At 41.4% G+C, this 13,755-nt stretch overlaps 1 protein-coding gene across 11 annotated transcripts in view; it reads right to left on the bottom strand.

Annotated features, from left to right (window-relative positions):
* RNF38 (ring finger protein 38) overlaps positions 1–13,755 on the bottom strand; it is a 172,133-nt gene that overhangs the window by 75,864 nt on the left and 82,514 nt on the right. For 2 of the 11 annotated variants that reach the window (XM_010587835.3, XM_023545130.2), the window contains exon 3: positions 2,442–2,591. The exons of 2 other annotated variants lie outside the window; for them this stretch is intronic. Coding sequence is in view for 3 of the 9 variants with exons in the window: in XM_023545130.2 (XP_023400898.2) it covers positions 2,442–2,591 (150 nt within the window). In the remaining 6 variants the exon portion in view is untranslated. Of the gene's footprint in view, positions 1–2,441; positions 2,592–11,726; positions 11,964–12,134; positions 12,437–13,755 lie in introns of those variants that run through there. 7 more of the 11 variants (XM_023545135.2, XM_064291732.1, XM_023545136.2 and 4 more) reach the window with 7 other exon arrangements.

Below are 13,755 nucleotides of genomic sequence, written 5' to 3'. Positions count from 1 at the left end.
ACCACTCCACTTACTTGCCACACACCCCAATCCCATGCGTGGAGTAGAACAATCGACAATTTCTTTAGAGAAGGTTGCAGGGGAAGTATATTCTCAGAAAAAAGACAAGTTAAATAAGGGGAAGTAAAAAAAAAAAAAAAAATTTTTTTTTTTTTTTTTTTAAAGAGGGTACATCAAGAAAAAAGTGGAAGTGGTAGGTGAGTCTGTTTAAAGAGAGTATTCCAAAGAAAAGGAAAAGTAGAGAGCTGAGAGAGAAGGTACTGGCCAATACTGGGGAAAAGTCAAGAGCTAAAAAGCATAACACAGTAGGGAATAACTTCGTGAGGACAGGAGATGGCTGGGTAGGTTCTCCTTTTCATGTGATAACAAGTTTTATAGCAATGAGATGTGTAACTGCAACTAACAAATTACATCCAATTTTGGTATCAGGGTTAGTTGAAGGTATCATCAGTATCTTAAAGAGGTTGTGAGTAGAAAGGGACAAACTGGGTAAGGAAAACCTGCAGTCTACCCTGGGGGCAAAGTCTATGAAGGCCTTGCTCTAAAGTCAGAGACAAGTAAGATTTTAAATTAAATTAACCTATTTCCATTGAGTTGATTTCAACTCATAGCAACCCTATAGGACAGAGTGGAACTGCCCCATAAGGTTTCCAAGGAGCAGCTGGTGGATCCGAACTGCCGACTTTTTGGTTAGCAGCCTGAAACCACCAGGCGCTCCTTGGAAACCCCATGGTGCAGTTCTACTCTGTCCTATAGGGTCGCCATGAGTTGGAAGCAATTTGACGGCAATGGGTTTGGTTTTTGGCTTTATATAAATAAAAATTTAACAATACCTTTCACCTTTCTGTAACACTCAACTGGAACTGACTCAAACTTTCATTTTCAAAATAAACATCTAAGTTGATTTGCATTTGGCAGCTATTTTCTGAGCTTAACATTATGTTGAGTCAATGCCTGAAGATTCAAAGGAAGTACAGAGAACACACATAGACAAAAAACCTAAACACCGTTGCTATCTAGTGGATTCTGACTCATGGCAACCCTGCTCCTCCATAGGGTTTTCTTGGCTGTAATCTTTACAGAAGCAGAGTGCGTGGGTCTGAACCACTAACTTTTAGCAGTCACGTGCAAACCATTTATGCCACCCCAGGACACATAGAAAGAATCAAGTAACTGTTTAGTGGTGGCAGTAGTGAAGGTACTATGTCAATTTCTTCCTTAGCTATTGATCTTCTAAACCTCAAACTACTGTAGACCAAAGCTGTACAAAAGACAGTAGTCAATGTCACTCAATACAGGTAACTATACTGGTCTCTTAAAACATTCTGCGGAAACCCTGGTGGCATAGTGGTTAAGTGCTACGGCTGCTAACCAAGAGGTCGGCAGTTCGAATACGCCAGGAGCTCCTTGGAAACTCTATCGGGCAGTGTTCTAGTCCGTCCTATAGGGTCACTATGAGTCGGAATCGACTCAACGGCAGTGAGTTTGGTTTGGTTTAATACATATTGCATTGTGTTTACAGAAATACTTATTGATATCTAAAGGCAACATGGTATAATAGACAAGAAAAAAAGTTGGATTTGAGTCTTGCTCTGCCAGTAACTATGCATGTGATCGGGCATCGTAGTGAGTTTTTCCTGAGCCTATTTCGTCATCTAGAAAACCACCCATGATGAATTTGAGTGTTAAAAACAAAAGGATATAATACGTGCAAAGCACCAAGCATAGAACCTGGAATAAATTCCAACAAGGAATATCAGATAGAAGAGCCCTGAGTCACCTATACGACTATCCCCAGAAATCCCACATCTCCAGCTTAATGTGTCACAGCATACTTCTTTCAGAACTGGTTCCAGGCAACCTGCCACTCCCACAAAACAGAAAATGAGCTGGCTCTATCCAAAATTCCTAGCCTCAACGACAGTTTCAATCCATTCACACCATTTCTTGTTTTCATTTTAAATTTAATCACATTTTACCCAGTTATCAAGTCCCAGAAGGCAAGTAACCAAGTTTTCTCTCTGAAATATACATTACTACCAAAGTCCAGGTACTAAGCAAATAAGTATTGATTGCTTTAAAAATGTATCATATGCTTCCTTTTTTCCTTTCCTACATAATTTCACATATTCTATAATATCTTCTGCTATTCTACAGAACGTGGCCTACTAAAATAATTAAGACCAAAAGATGAAAAAATGTGGACAGCAGGTAGTCAAATAATAAACAGTAACTCAAGAGAAGACAAATATTCTTCTGAACAGCTGGCTGAAAATACAAGTTATATTAAAGAAGTCTTCTAAGAAGAATACTTATTCCCATATACAGTAGAAAATAAGAAGTAAGAAGATAAGAATTTTGTTTCAAGCCTTCCTAGAAACAACCTAGAATGTATCTGTGACCTTCAACCCTACGTAGGGAAAGGGTAAATATATAAGAACCTGGAAGAAAGCTTTGAAGTGAGCATCCTCTTGAACGGTAGTGTTCTGATCACTTGGGAGGAGAGGGAACAGGCTCTGAAGTCTCACCCTTTCACAAATCACCTTGTTAGGATGGCCAGGTAGAGGTGCTGAATTGGCCCCGGGAGAAATCTGGGAAAAAGAGGGAGAAGAAAAGGATAGTTCATGGCTAGCCGCACCAATGTGGAGAATCATGGCTATGAAAGATAGTCTGGGTTTTCCAGTTATCTGATGATTCTGTTAGCAGAGATTGAAAATTAAAAATTAATTTAAAACACATAAACAAAGGGTGACAAGGGTTGCCTCTGGCAATGGATCACTCTTACAAAAACTTTTTTTTAAGGCAAAGCAGCACTGCTCAAGAACATAAGAGCTTCCTGTTTCCCAGGTAATACCTATCGATATTTTTTTTGTCGGTGGTGTTAACTCTGAAATCCTAAAGAAGAGACATCATGTTAAGAAAATCCAAAATAAAATCATATATTTTAAGTACAGAAAGATTAGTGTCTGCCTGGACTAAGATTAATATTTTTTCTCATTCTATTTTTTAATTAACTTTCCAAATAATCATGCAAAGAAAGATGACAGATTTGAGAACACTTGTGGCAGCTTCTATAATAACCATAGGTATGAAAAACAAAAGTTTGACAGTGGAGATCTCAGCTCTGTTCAAACAAACCCAGCAATTTTCCTAAAGAATAAAGGACAAGATCATAAGCCCCAAAGTAAATGACTGCATGTTGTTAATACCTGACTTGATTGTGGGTAAATCTCCTTATAAGGACCCATATCTGGTTGGAACCCCTGCTAGGAATTTACATTTTTAACAAGGTCCCAGGTAACACTAATATTGCTGCGTAGGGACCAATTCTAAGAACCACTAGTACAGCAGTGGTTCTCAAAATTTACTATACGTAAGAATCACTGGGGGTCTTGTTAAACTGTAGATTCTGACTCAGCATAGCTGGAATGCAAATTCTCAGCAGGGATTCAAACCTGTAGGATTTTTAATGACTTAATTAACATCATGAACATCATCCATTCCACTGTGTTGTGGCAGTGAGTTGTCATCTGGGGTTAAGGTTTGTAGGCTTGCTTGTCCCTACACTGAAGACTCCAAACCATGCTCTTAAGGTTGTCTCCTTTTACAATGTCAACGCCTCATTCATTCACTTAGGCACACATCTGTCTATTCCGTAACAGGCTCTAAAGGGAAAAGACAGACGGTCTCCTACCTTCAAGTATATACTACAAAAAACAAAAAGTAAATCAATGCATTACAAGGTAAAAATAGATGCTGGGTACCATGGAGAGGTAACTGGCAAGAAACAGTAGTGTCAGGAAACTGCAAAATGTTCTGTATGGCTGGACAGTAAGGAAGTAGCCAGAGGTAGACAAGAGACCAGATCTTGGAGTGCTAATTATGTTACTATGCTAATCTCCCTTAGCCCTTTATAATTTTTTGTTTCTGATTTGCTATGAGCCTTGTAAACAGATTAAGCACGCTTCCTGGTAGGAGTAAAAATACTTCCAAGGACCTCTCTTTAAGAGTAAAAGCAACACACCTGAGGGCAGGTACTTTAGCATTTATTCGTTTGCTACACAAAATGTCTTGGACATGAACCAGTTTTTCTCTGTACTACAAACATGAATGTGTTAACGGTCTTTACCACAGTGAAATATGCATTGCTGAATCAAGAAATATTTACTCATTTCCTCCTACGAGCCAAGAATTACGTTAGGAAAGAAGATAAAACATGGTTGCTGTCCTCAGGGAGCTTATTCTAGCAGTAAAAAGACACAAGCGGCCAACAATAGGATGTTTTGAATGCAATACAGACAAAAATTAGAACAGAGATAGAAGCCTTGAGTTTATCTGAGAGTTTAGGAGTAAGAAAAGATTTCATAGGAAGAGGTGTATTTCACATTCCTGACTCCTCACTTGTTCCTTTCACCATTTGAAAGCAATCCTTTCCTCCCTCCAAATGCTCTGTTCTCTACGTAGGCTTAATACTCTTTTTTGCAATCCCTTTACGCTTTTAGTTTGCACAGTAAGTACTTCTGCAGTCTTTTAATAAGGCCATCTGCTTTCAACTACTATACTTAAAGCAGACTACTTGAGCAGCACACTTAAAAATCACTGAGTAAAAGTAGCTGGCTGGGGAAAAAAAAAGTCAAGGGGCAGATTTCCCTTCCTTTGTTCTTCATTCTTTTGAAAATATAATTCTGCCATATATAAGTAAACTGGCAACCCTGGCCCCTATAAACTAAAAATAATGTTCAAGCCTACCCTCTCCTACCCACAATTCCCTTTGGTCAGAAGCTCTATTTGGCTACAAAAAGAGAGCTCGAACTGTGGGGAAAAACTATATTTAAACCTGACAGTTAATATAGGTCTGGGACAAAATGATAGATCAGGGCTTGATCAAAACCCCTGGATAAGATAAAAATCACACACAAAATCACGTGATATTTTGTGTGTATGTGTGTGGTAGGCAGAATTCTAAGCAGCCTCCAAGAGTCCCAAGCCCCCTTGTAATTGCCACCCCTGCAGTATGGGTGGGATTTCATCCTCATGATTAGGTTAAATTATGACAAAGGTGAAAGGATTTTCAGATGTAATTACGATTCCAAATCAGCTGATGCTAAGTTAATCAAAATGGGAGATGATATCCTGGGTAGGCCTGACTTAATCAGATAAAGTTCTTAAAAGAAGGACTGAGTCCTTCCTGAAGAGATCCTCCTGTCAACCATGAAGATGTAAACTATTATGTTGTCAGAAGGCATGTAGAAGGGGCCAGGTGGCAGGGACCTGACAGTAATTGCTAGTCAACAGCTAGCAGAAAATGGGGATCTCAGTCCTACAACCTCAAGAATGATATTCTGCCAACAATCGATGAGCCTGGAAGAGAGTTCTGAGCCTCAGATGAAATCACAGCTTCAGCTAGGTAAGACCCTGAGCAGAGGACCCAACAGTTAACCTGTACCAGGCCTCCTGAAACTGTGAGACAATAAATTTGGGTGTTTTAAGCTACTAAATTTGTGGTAGTATGTTACAGAAAAATAGAAAAAAAAAAAATTATACCTCAAGTTTCTTCTCCAGAATTTTAGATGCATTGATTTGATTATGAAAGATACAAACTAAGACATTTTCATTTAAGCACTTTAGCAGCATTCCCATTCTTGATTTACGGCATAAATAGCCTAGGCCCATGACCTTCTGGGAATAGAGTAGAATCAAGGTTGATAATCACTCTGACACCGCCCAGCCCCAATCCCATAAATTCCTAGGGAAGTGAGAAGGTGGGAACAAAAGTTAGGAAAAATAAGAGCCATGTGTTTTTATAAATTTTTCTTTCCTTACCTTCCACAATCCTGATTTGTCACACGAAGATTCTTCTCCCTCAAAGAAGTCTGCCTAATCTTTTCATTTTACTTAGGCAGGTAACTTCTCAACAGACAGCTCTTAAGTACCTCTTTAAGATTTGATCTCTAAGAATCATATGGATTTTAACAATATCTAGACAATAAACAATTCAAATCAATACAAAAATGAGACTGTGGGTGTATATGAACAAAATTGTGGGTTTCACAATTGTGAAAAAGATGAGTTGTGACTGAGCTCTTCATGATTTTCTTTACTTATTAAATAACTTCTTGCTGATTCAAATATTTATTGCATGTCTACCATGTACTAGATGCTGTGGAGACAATGGGAGAAAGACATTCAGTCTAGCGACGTACAATTAAAGAGGCACCAAATACACAAGAACAAATTCAAAATGGATTAAGGACCTAACGTGCAAACTAAAACCATAACGTTCTTAGGAGAACAAGCAAGAGCAACACTGTCAGGCCTGGCTTTCAACAATGGATTGTCTAATATGGTAACTAAGCCACGAATAACAGAAGACAAAATAAATACGGCTTTATGAAAATTTAAAACTTGTTCATCAAAGGAAAGGACTTTACCAAAAAAGTGAAAAGACAAGCTACTGACTGGGAGAGTATCTGTGGAAATCATATACCCAACAAGAATCTAATAACTAAAATATAGATAAAGCTGACAACTTAACAACAAAGACAAATAAGCCAATCATAAAATGGGATAAGGACTTGAATGGACATTTCACTGAAGAAGACATTCAAATGGCCACTAAACATATGAAAAGATGCTCACTTGTCATTAGCCATCAGAGAGATACAAATCAAAACCACAATGAGATACCCTTTCACTCCCACTAGGATGGCTGAAATTCAAAAAAAAAAAGAACTGAAAATAATAAATGTTGGGAAGGATGTGGGCAAACGGGCACCCTTATCCACTGCTGGCTGGAATGCAAAATGGTACAGCCATTGTGGAAAACAGCATAGCAGTTCCCCCAAAAGCTAAAAATGGAACTACCATATGACCCAGCAATTCCACTTCTAGGTATATATACACTACTCAAAATTCTTGAAAGTGAAGACTCAGAAAGAGGCTTGTACACCACTGTTCATTGCAGCCATTATCCACAATAGCCAAAAGGTGGAAACAACCTAAATGTCAATTGACAGATAAATGGATAAACAAAATGTGGTACATAGATACAATGGAATACTACTCAGCCAGTAGGAGAAATGAAGCCTTGATACATGCTGAAGTATGGATAAAGCCTTTAGACATTATGTAGAGCCAAACAAGCCAATTACCAAAGGACAAATATTGTATGACATTGCTTATATAAAAAAACAAGAAAAGTCAAATGCATAGAGACTGAAGTTGTTTATTAGTGGTTGCCAGGAGTTGGAGGGAGGAAGAAAAGGGGGTTAACGGTGATGGAAAAAATCGCACTAATTAAGGGTAGGGTTACACAGCCAATTACTGTAACTGCTGTCAGTAAGTTGTACACCTGTAAAAAGTTGAACTGGCAAAAGTTGTGACTGAACTAGACTAAACCAAACACTAAGAAGTTTCCTAAATGCAACCAAACACTTTGACGGAAAGAGTAGCAGGGCGGGGGTCTGGGGACCATGGATTCCAGGAGCATCTAGGTCAACTGGTGTTAACAGTGTATTAAAAAAACGTTCTGCATCCCACTTTGGTGAGTGTTGTCTGGGATCTTAAAAGCTAGCAAGCAGCCATCTAAGATGCATCAATTGGTCCCAACCTACCTGGAGCAAAGGAGAATGAAAAACACCAAAGACACAAGGAAAATACGAACCCAAGGGACAGAAAGGGCCACATAAACCCGAGATGCCATCAGCCTGAGACCAGAAGAACTAGATGGTGTCTGCCTACCACCAATGACTGCTCTGACAGGGAACACATCAGAGAATCCCTGATGGAGCAGGAGAAAAGCAGGGTGCAGACCTCAAATTCTAGTAAAAAGACCAGAATTAATGGTCTGATTGAGACTGGAGGAACCCCAGAGGTCACAGACCCCGGACTCTGTTAGCCCAAAACTAAAACCATGCCCAAAGCCAACTCTTCAAAGATTAGATTAGACTATAAGACATAAAATGATACTGGTAAGGAGTGTGCTTCTTAGCTCAAGTAGACACATGAGACTATGTGGGCAGCTCCCATCTGGACGCAAGATGAGAATGCAGAGGGGTAAAGGAGCTGGCTGAATAGACACAAGAAATACAGTGTGGAGAGGAGTGTCTTGTCACACTGTAGGAAGAGTAACTAAGGTCACATAACAATGTGTATATAATATTCTGTACGAGAAACTGACTTGAATCGTAAACTTTCACTTAAACTAAAAACTCAGTGCACAAAAAAAAAAAGTTGTGACTGATATATTTACAAAAAAGACCAAAAAAAAAAAAAAAAGTAGAGGCTGAAGCTGTTTAAGTACAACCAAAAATGTCATGGGATTCGGTTTTTTGGTTTGGAGGTTTAGGGTCACGGTTAGATGGGACATTCCAATTAATTGGCCTAATGCATGCTTAGTGCTTCTGTTCTACCTCCTAGTTCATTCTGTAGTGCCTGGGGTCTTAAAAACTTGTAAGCAGCCATCCAAGGCACAACAATTGGTCTCTATTCACCTGGGTCAACAGAGGAAGGAAAATCAGGAATAGAAGGAGAATATGGAATGTGTGTCTAACTGCCTCCATGAAGAATTGATTCCTTTGCCATGAGACCAGAATTAGATGGTGCCCAGCTACCATTATGGAACATTTTGATCAGAGATTCTATAGAAGAATCCTGATGAAAAGTGGGAACATGCAGAACAGAATTTCAAATTCTCATTGACTCTAGACTTCCTGGAGCCCTCAGAGGGTGGGTGAACCCCTGAAACTATTGTCCTGAGATAATCTTTAACCTTAGATGAAAAATATCCCTGAACTCTTAAAACCAAACAATAGTTTAGCTTAATTAGTTAAAAAAAAAAAAAAAAAGTTTGCCTTGGGCATTATGTTCTTTAAGAACTATCTGGCATCAGGAGCCCTGGTGGCACAGTTGTTAAGAGCTTGGCTGCTAACCATAAAGGTCAACGGTTTGAATCTACCAGCTGCTCCCTGGAAACCCTATGGGGTAGTTCTACTCCGTCCTATAGGATGGCTATGAGTCAGAATCAACTTAACAGCAGTAGGTTTGTTTTTCTTTTTTATATGGGATCAAACTGATGACAACTCTAAAGATTAGATGAGAACCTTAGGAGGCGGTGAATTTATGTTAATGAGGGAGGAACAACTCAGAAAAGGAGGGTGAGGAATGGTGGCACAACCCAAAAAGTGTAGTCAATGTTACTAAATTGTACATTAAAAAAAAAAAATTGTACATATAGAAACTCTTAAAAAAAAAAAAAAGAATGCTGACATACTCTGATAAATGGAACTAATGTGACTGAGCAATTTGTGTGTAAGCTGTCAAATGGGAACCTAACTTGCTGTGTAAACTTCCACCAAAAACTCAAAAAAAAAAATTTTTTTTTTAATCATAGAAAAAGAGACACACTGAGGACAATGAGAGCAGTTCTTTACTCTGCACCCATGGGATCACCATGAGTGGGAATCGACCTGATGACAACTACCCCTACCTAGTTAGAAGTGGAAAGAAAGTAAGCATTAGCTTGATCTCTTCCAAATAAACAATGCACTAGTGCGTGTTTAATAAATATTTGCTGACTCAACTACAGGCTCGAAGTGTGTGTTTACAATCTGTTCACTCTCCAAAGAAAAAGAAAGCAAGATGAGTTAATCAGAGTGCAACAGAAATGAAAACTGATGTACGACCTATGTACTTAATTGGTCAAATGACTGCTGGCATATAGTCTAAAACAACCAGTAGACTATATGCCATCAGTCATTTGACCAATCAAGAATTATCTTTCCATAACACAAATTGGGAAAAAAACACAATGGCTGGATGCAATAGTAAATAGAGTAGACAGAGGGAAGAGTTGGTGAACTTGAAGATAGAGATTACCCAATCTGAACAACTGAGAGAAAATAGAGGGCCTCTGGGACTTTAATTAAAAGACCTAACATTTGCATTTGAAATGTGCACACAATTATTCATAGAAGCTTTATTTGTAATAGTCTAAAACTGGAAACAACCAAAATGTTCTACAGTCAGTGACTGGTTAAACCAACTGCAGTAGAACCATACCATATTTAAAATATATATATATCTTTCCAGAAAGGTGAATTGCAAAATGGTGGTGACCTACACCAAACTAGGAGCATCAAAAACAGAGAAAAGTAAACAGAACACGCCAGAAGTAGAAGACAAAGAATGTGACATTCTTTGTGCTTAAAAGAAAATGAAGATAGACAATGAAACAATCTTTCCATACTGATCAAGTATAAATGAGCACAAACAGAAAAAAAAAATTCAAAATTAGAGTCCGGCTATGTAACATGGGTTAAACACCTCATCCGATGCTACTGGCAGAGAGAAAACACATCTACAGTCTACATTATGATGGTAACATAGATGCAGCTATGTCTGACTATGCCATCCTCTGACCAGTCTTCCTCAAAAATTATGCTGCTCTAGAAAAATTTCTACACTTAACTATATTAATACTTGCCCATTTAATTTGTCTACAAAGACAACAGTTTATAAACTTTGAGGTACAGAAACTACCTTTTAGAATCAAAGAAGGTATCAGATGTGGAAGGACCACAGAGATCCAGCTCATGTTTTACAAAAAAGGAGCTGGAAGCCTCACTGCTAGCTTGTGGAAAAAGAGCTTAGTTACAGCTATCACCTAAGACTCCAATCAGCTTAGAAATAAATCCTACAGAAAATCATAGAAATTAACTTAAAATTGAATCCCTATAATGAACAAATTTAAGGCTTAGTAGATTTTCAAAAACTATACCAATAGGAAATGGAGAAAGGCGGTACACGAAGTGGTATAATTTCCAGTTGAAAACCTAGATAATAATTTAATCTTTTGATTTCAAGTGTGTTCCAGCTTCACAAAATTGATCTGGCACCTATATTTGGTCTTGTATCGTTACTCACGTGCCCAGAAGTCCTGCTGCTTCAATGCGACTGTGTTCCCCAAAGACAGAAACAATTTTACTTTAATTTCAACTGCCCCAGATCCTTAGTAAGTTTTGATTTTGTAAAAAAAACCGTGTGAACAAATTATTATTTTTAAGTACAAGCTAAGTTACAATAGCTGCTTGCTATTTAAGGAAATTTTATGGTAAATATGTTTACAACAACACCTGCAATCATCAGGTAGGTTTGCAATTCTGAGATAACCAAAGGCTGTGAGTGAAAACTTGAATACAGGTAATCACTGTCTTACCACGTACTGGAGTTACAATACGCACTGACAACCCATACTTACCACCTGTTTTGGTACATCTTATAGCTCGTAACATGTAATAATACAATATTGCAGCGCATAATTTGCTGATATTCTCAGATGTTCACTCACGGGTGTTCAAAAATAGGAATTATAAAGACACTAAAAAGGCAACGATGAAGAAAACACCAAAAAAAAGGTATCTGACTTATGTCAGAACCAATTTACAGTCGTTGGACCTGAACTCCGTAACGGTAAGTCCGGGACTATCTGAGACTTAAACTTCCATACGTTAGGTCAATCGCTTAAGAATCAGAAACGAACAGGCAAGATTCGTTTTAGTTTAAGGCAGAAGAATTAGAATACCCGACTTTTACTGAATAATTGCATACATGCTTCCAGTTTAAAAAAAAAAAAAAAAGATGTCCCTTACAAGCCCTACACAGGGCAACAAAAACTTTATTCTCTTTGGCCATTATTAATTCGAAAGACTCGCAGTTCAAAAACCAACCTCTCTCATTCTCCAGCCCTGAAAGGAAGAAGTTTCATTCCCTAAGAACAAAACGCAGTCGGCCCAGAAACCCGCGACGGCAGAAGGGCGAGAAAGAGGACCCTTCTGATCGGGTTCCGCGTTCTCATGGGTGACATCATTTCACCTGCGCCTCGGAAAAATGGGAGGGAGCGAGAGAACGAGGCCATCTGCCAGGCGACGGCGGGCCGGTGGATCCTGCTGGCGGCGGCCGCACCTCCTCACCGCGGGCCGCCCCGGAACAAAGAGAGCCAGGCGCCCGGGCCGCGCCCCACCTAGCACCCAGCAACCAAACCTCCGTCCGGTCGCCGGGCGCGGCTTCGCAGGCTCCCAACGGCCCGCGGGCCGTCCCGCCCTCGCACGGGAACCAACAGCCGCAGAGGCCAGTACCTGCGAGGGAAGGCTCCGCCCTGCGGGGCTGCTCTCGCGGCTCCGTGCTGGGCCCCCGCCTCCTATTGTGACCGCTCGCCCAGCCAGCCGCCAGCCGCCAGCTCGCCAGATCCGCTGTCCCCGGGCCTTCTCACCCCCGGAACACCGGCTGCGACTGAGGCGCTGTCACGGCGCTTCCTTCCTCCCGGAACCATTACACGGGCAGCGCCAGGAAGCGACGGCTGCTGCACACCCAGGCCTAACAGAGTCGGCTAACGCCTCGGGGCCCCATCCTCTCCGACCCCGCGCCCCAACTGCCCCGGCCTGCACACTGTCCCGCACCGCTGCACGAGGGGCCCCGCCCCACCGCACCCCCGAACCCAAGCTCGAAGACCCGGCCTCGCCGCGCGCCGGCGCAATACCGTCCGCTGCGCGCGCAGGCGGCGCCCCTCGCCGCTAGGCCGCAAAACGCGCGAGCACACGGCCCTCCCACTTCTCGGTTCCGGGTCGTCTTCCCTCCCCGCCCCGCCTCCTCGCGGGCACAAACCTAGCGAGCCGAGAGCGCGAGACCGTCAGAGCGCTCCGCCCCTTTCCCCTGGCTCGGCTCCGCGCGCTAAACCCCCTTTGTTTCCACCCCGCGGGGGAGGCGGCGGGGCGGGGCGGGGCTGGGCTGCGCGCGTCCAGGCGCGCGACTCGGACTAGTTCCGGCAACACAGCCTGTCGCGCAGCGCCACCGCGCAGACCCGCCCCGCACCGTCCCCGGCGCCCAGAAAGGCCAGCGCTTCGCCGTGGCCGGGGGCCTTGATTCCTAATTTGTACAGTACTGTCTCCCTAAATTGTTACAGCTGCCTCGTGCCGCCCACCTCCAAAACTCAGTAATTAAACAGTAACCAACCTCACTTAATTCTCACAATATGTATTCATGTGGCCCGAGAGGTAGGAATTTTTGATGTAGAGATGATTAGTCAAAGATCTCTCACAATGGAGCAAGCAGGTTCGAACCCAAGCTGTCCTACTCCAAGGCTTAAGTACGCCTGAGGGTTACTGAGCGCTTGCGGGGGATGCAAAGTGAGAGAGACGAAGACTGAAGCTGCCTTGGCGCCTATCTCGATCGCGTTCAAGATTAAGAGATACCTTCCATAATAGCACAATAAATACAAGACAAAGATACAAGTGGTGGTGGAGGAAAGGAGAGGGAGCATAATGGAAGAGATGGGCTTCTTTTAAACAGTTAGGAAACAGATGATGTCTACAAGAACGATGATCATATTTTACACCTCGGTAGTGTGGTGAACCAAAAATATTAAGGGCCAATCAGCAGGAAAAAACACATTCTAGTTCTCTTTGCATCACTTAAGCCAATCTCCTTCCCTCTCCGGGCCTCAGCTGCATCAGGTGGAAAATGAAGGAATCAAGACATTAAAATAGTGTTTCCAAACTTTCTAAACCTTATACGTCCTATGTGTGAATAACACCATATGGTAATTATTTACGTACATTTGTCTCCCACATCAGACTGAGCATCTGGACTCAGTTTTGACTGTAACCCCAAGGCCCAAGCCTAGTGCCTGAAACACAGCAGCAGGTGCTTAGCAACTGCTGAATCAAAGTTCCAGCAATAACATCACAGGCTGTTATGATG

The sequence above is a fragment of the Loxodonta africana genome, chromosome 9, assembly GCF_030014295.1.
Source record: "Loxodonta africana isolate mLoxAfr1 chromosome 9, mLoxAfr1.hap2, whole genome shotgun sequence".
NCBI classification, from domain to species: domain Eukaryota; kingdom Metazoa; phylum Chordata; class Mammalia; order Proboscidea; family Elephantidae; genus Loxodonta; species Loxodonta africana.
Note: the sequence above shows the minus strand (reverse complement) of the source record. Positions and strands in the feature narration are given on the sequence as shown.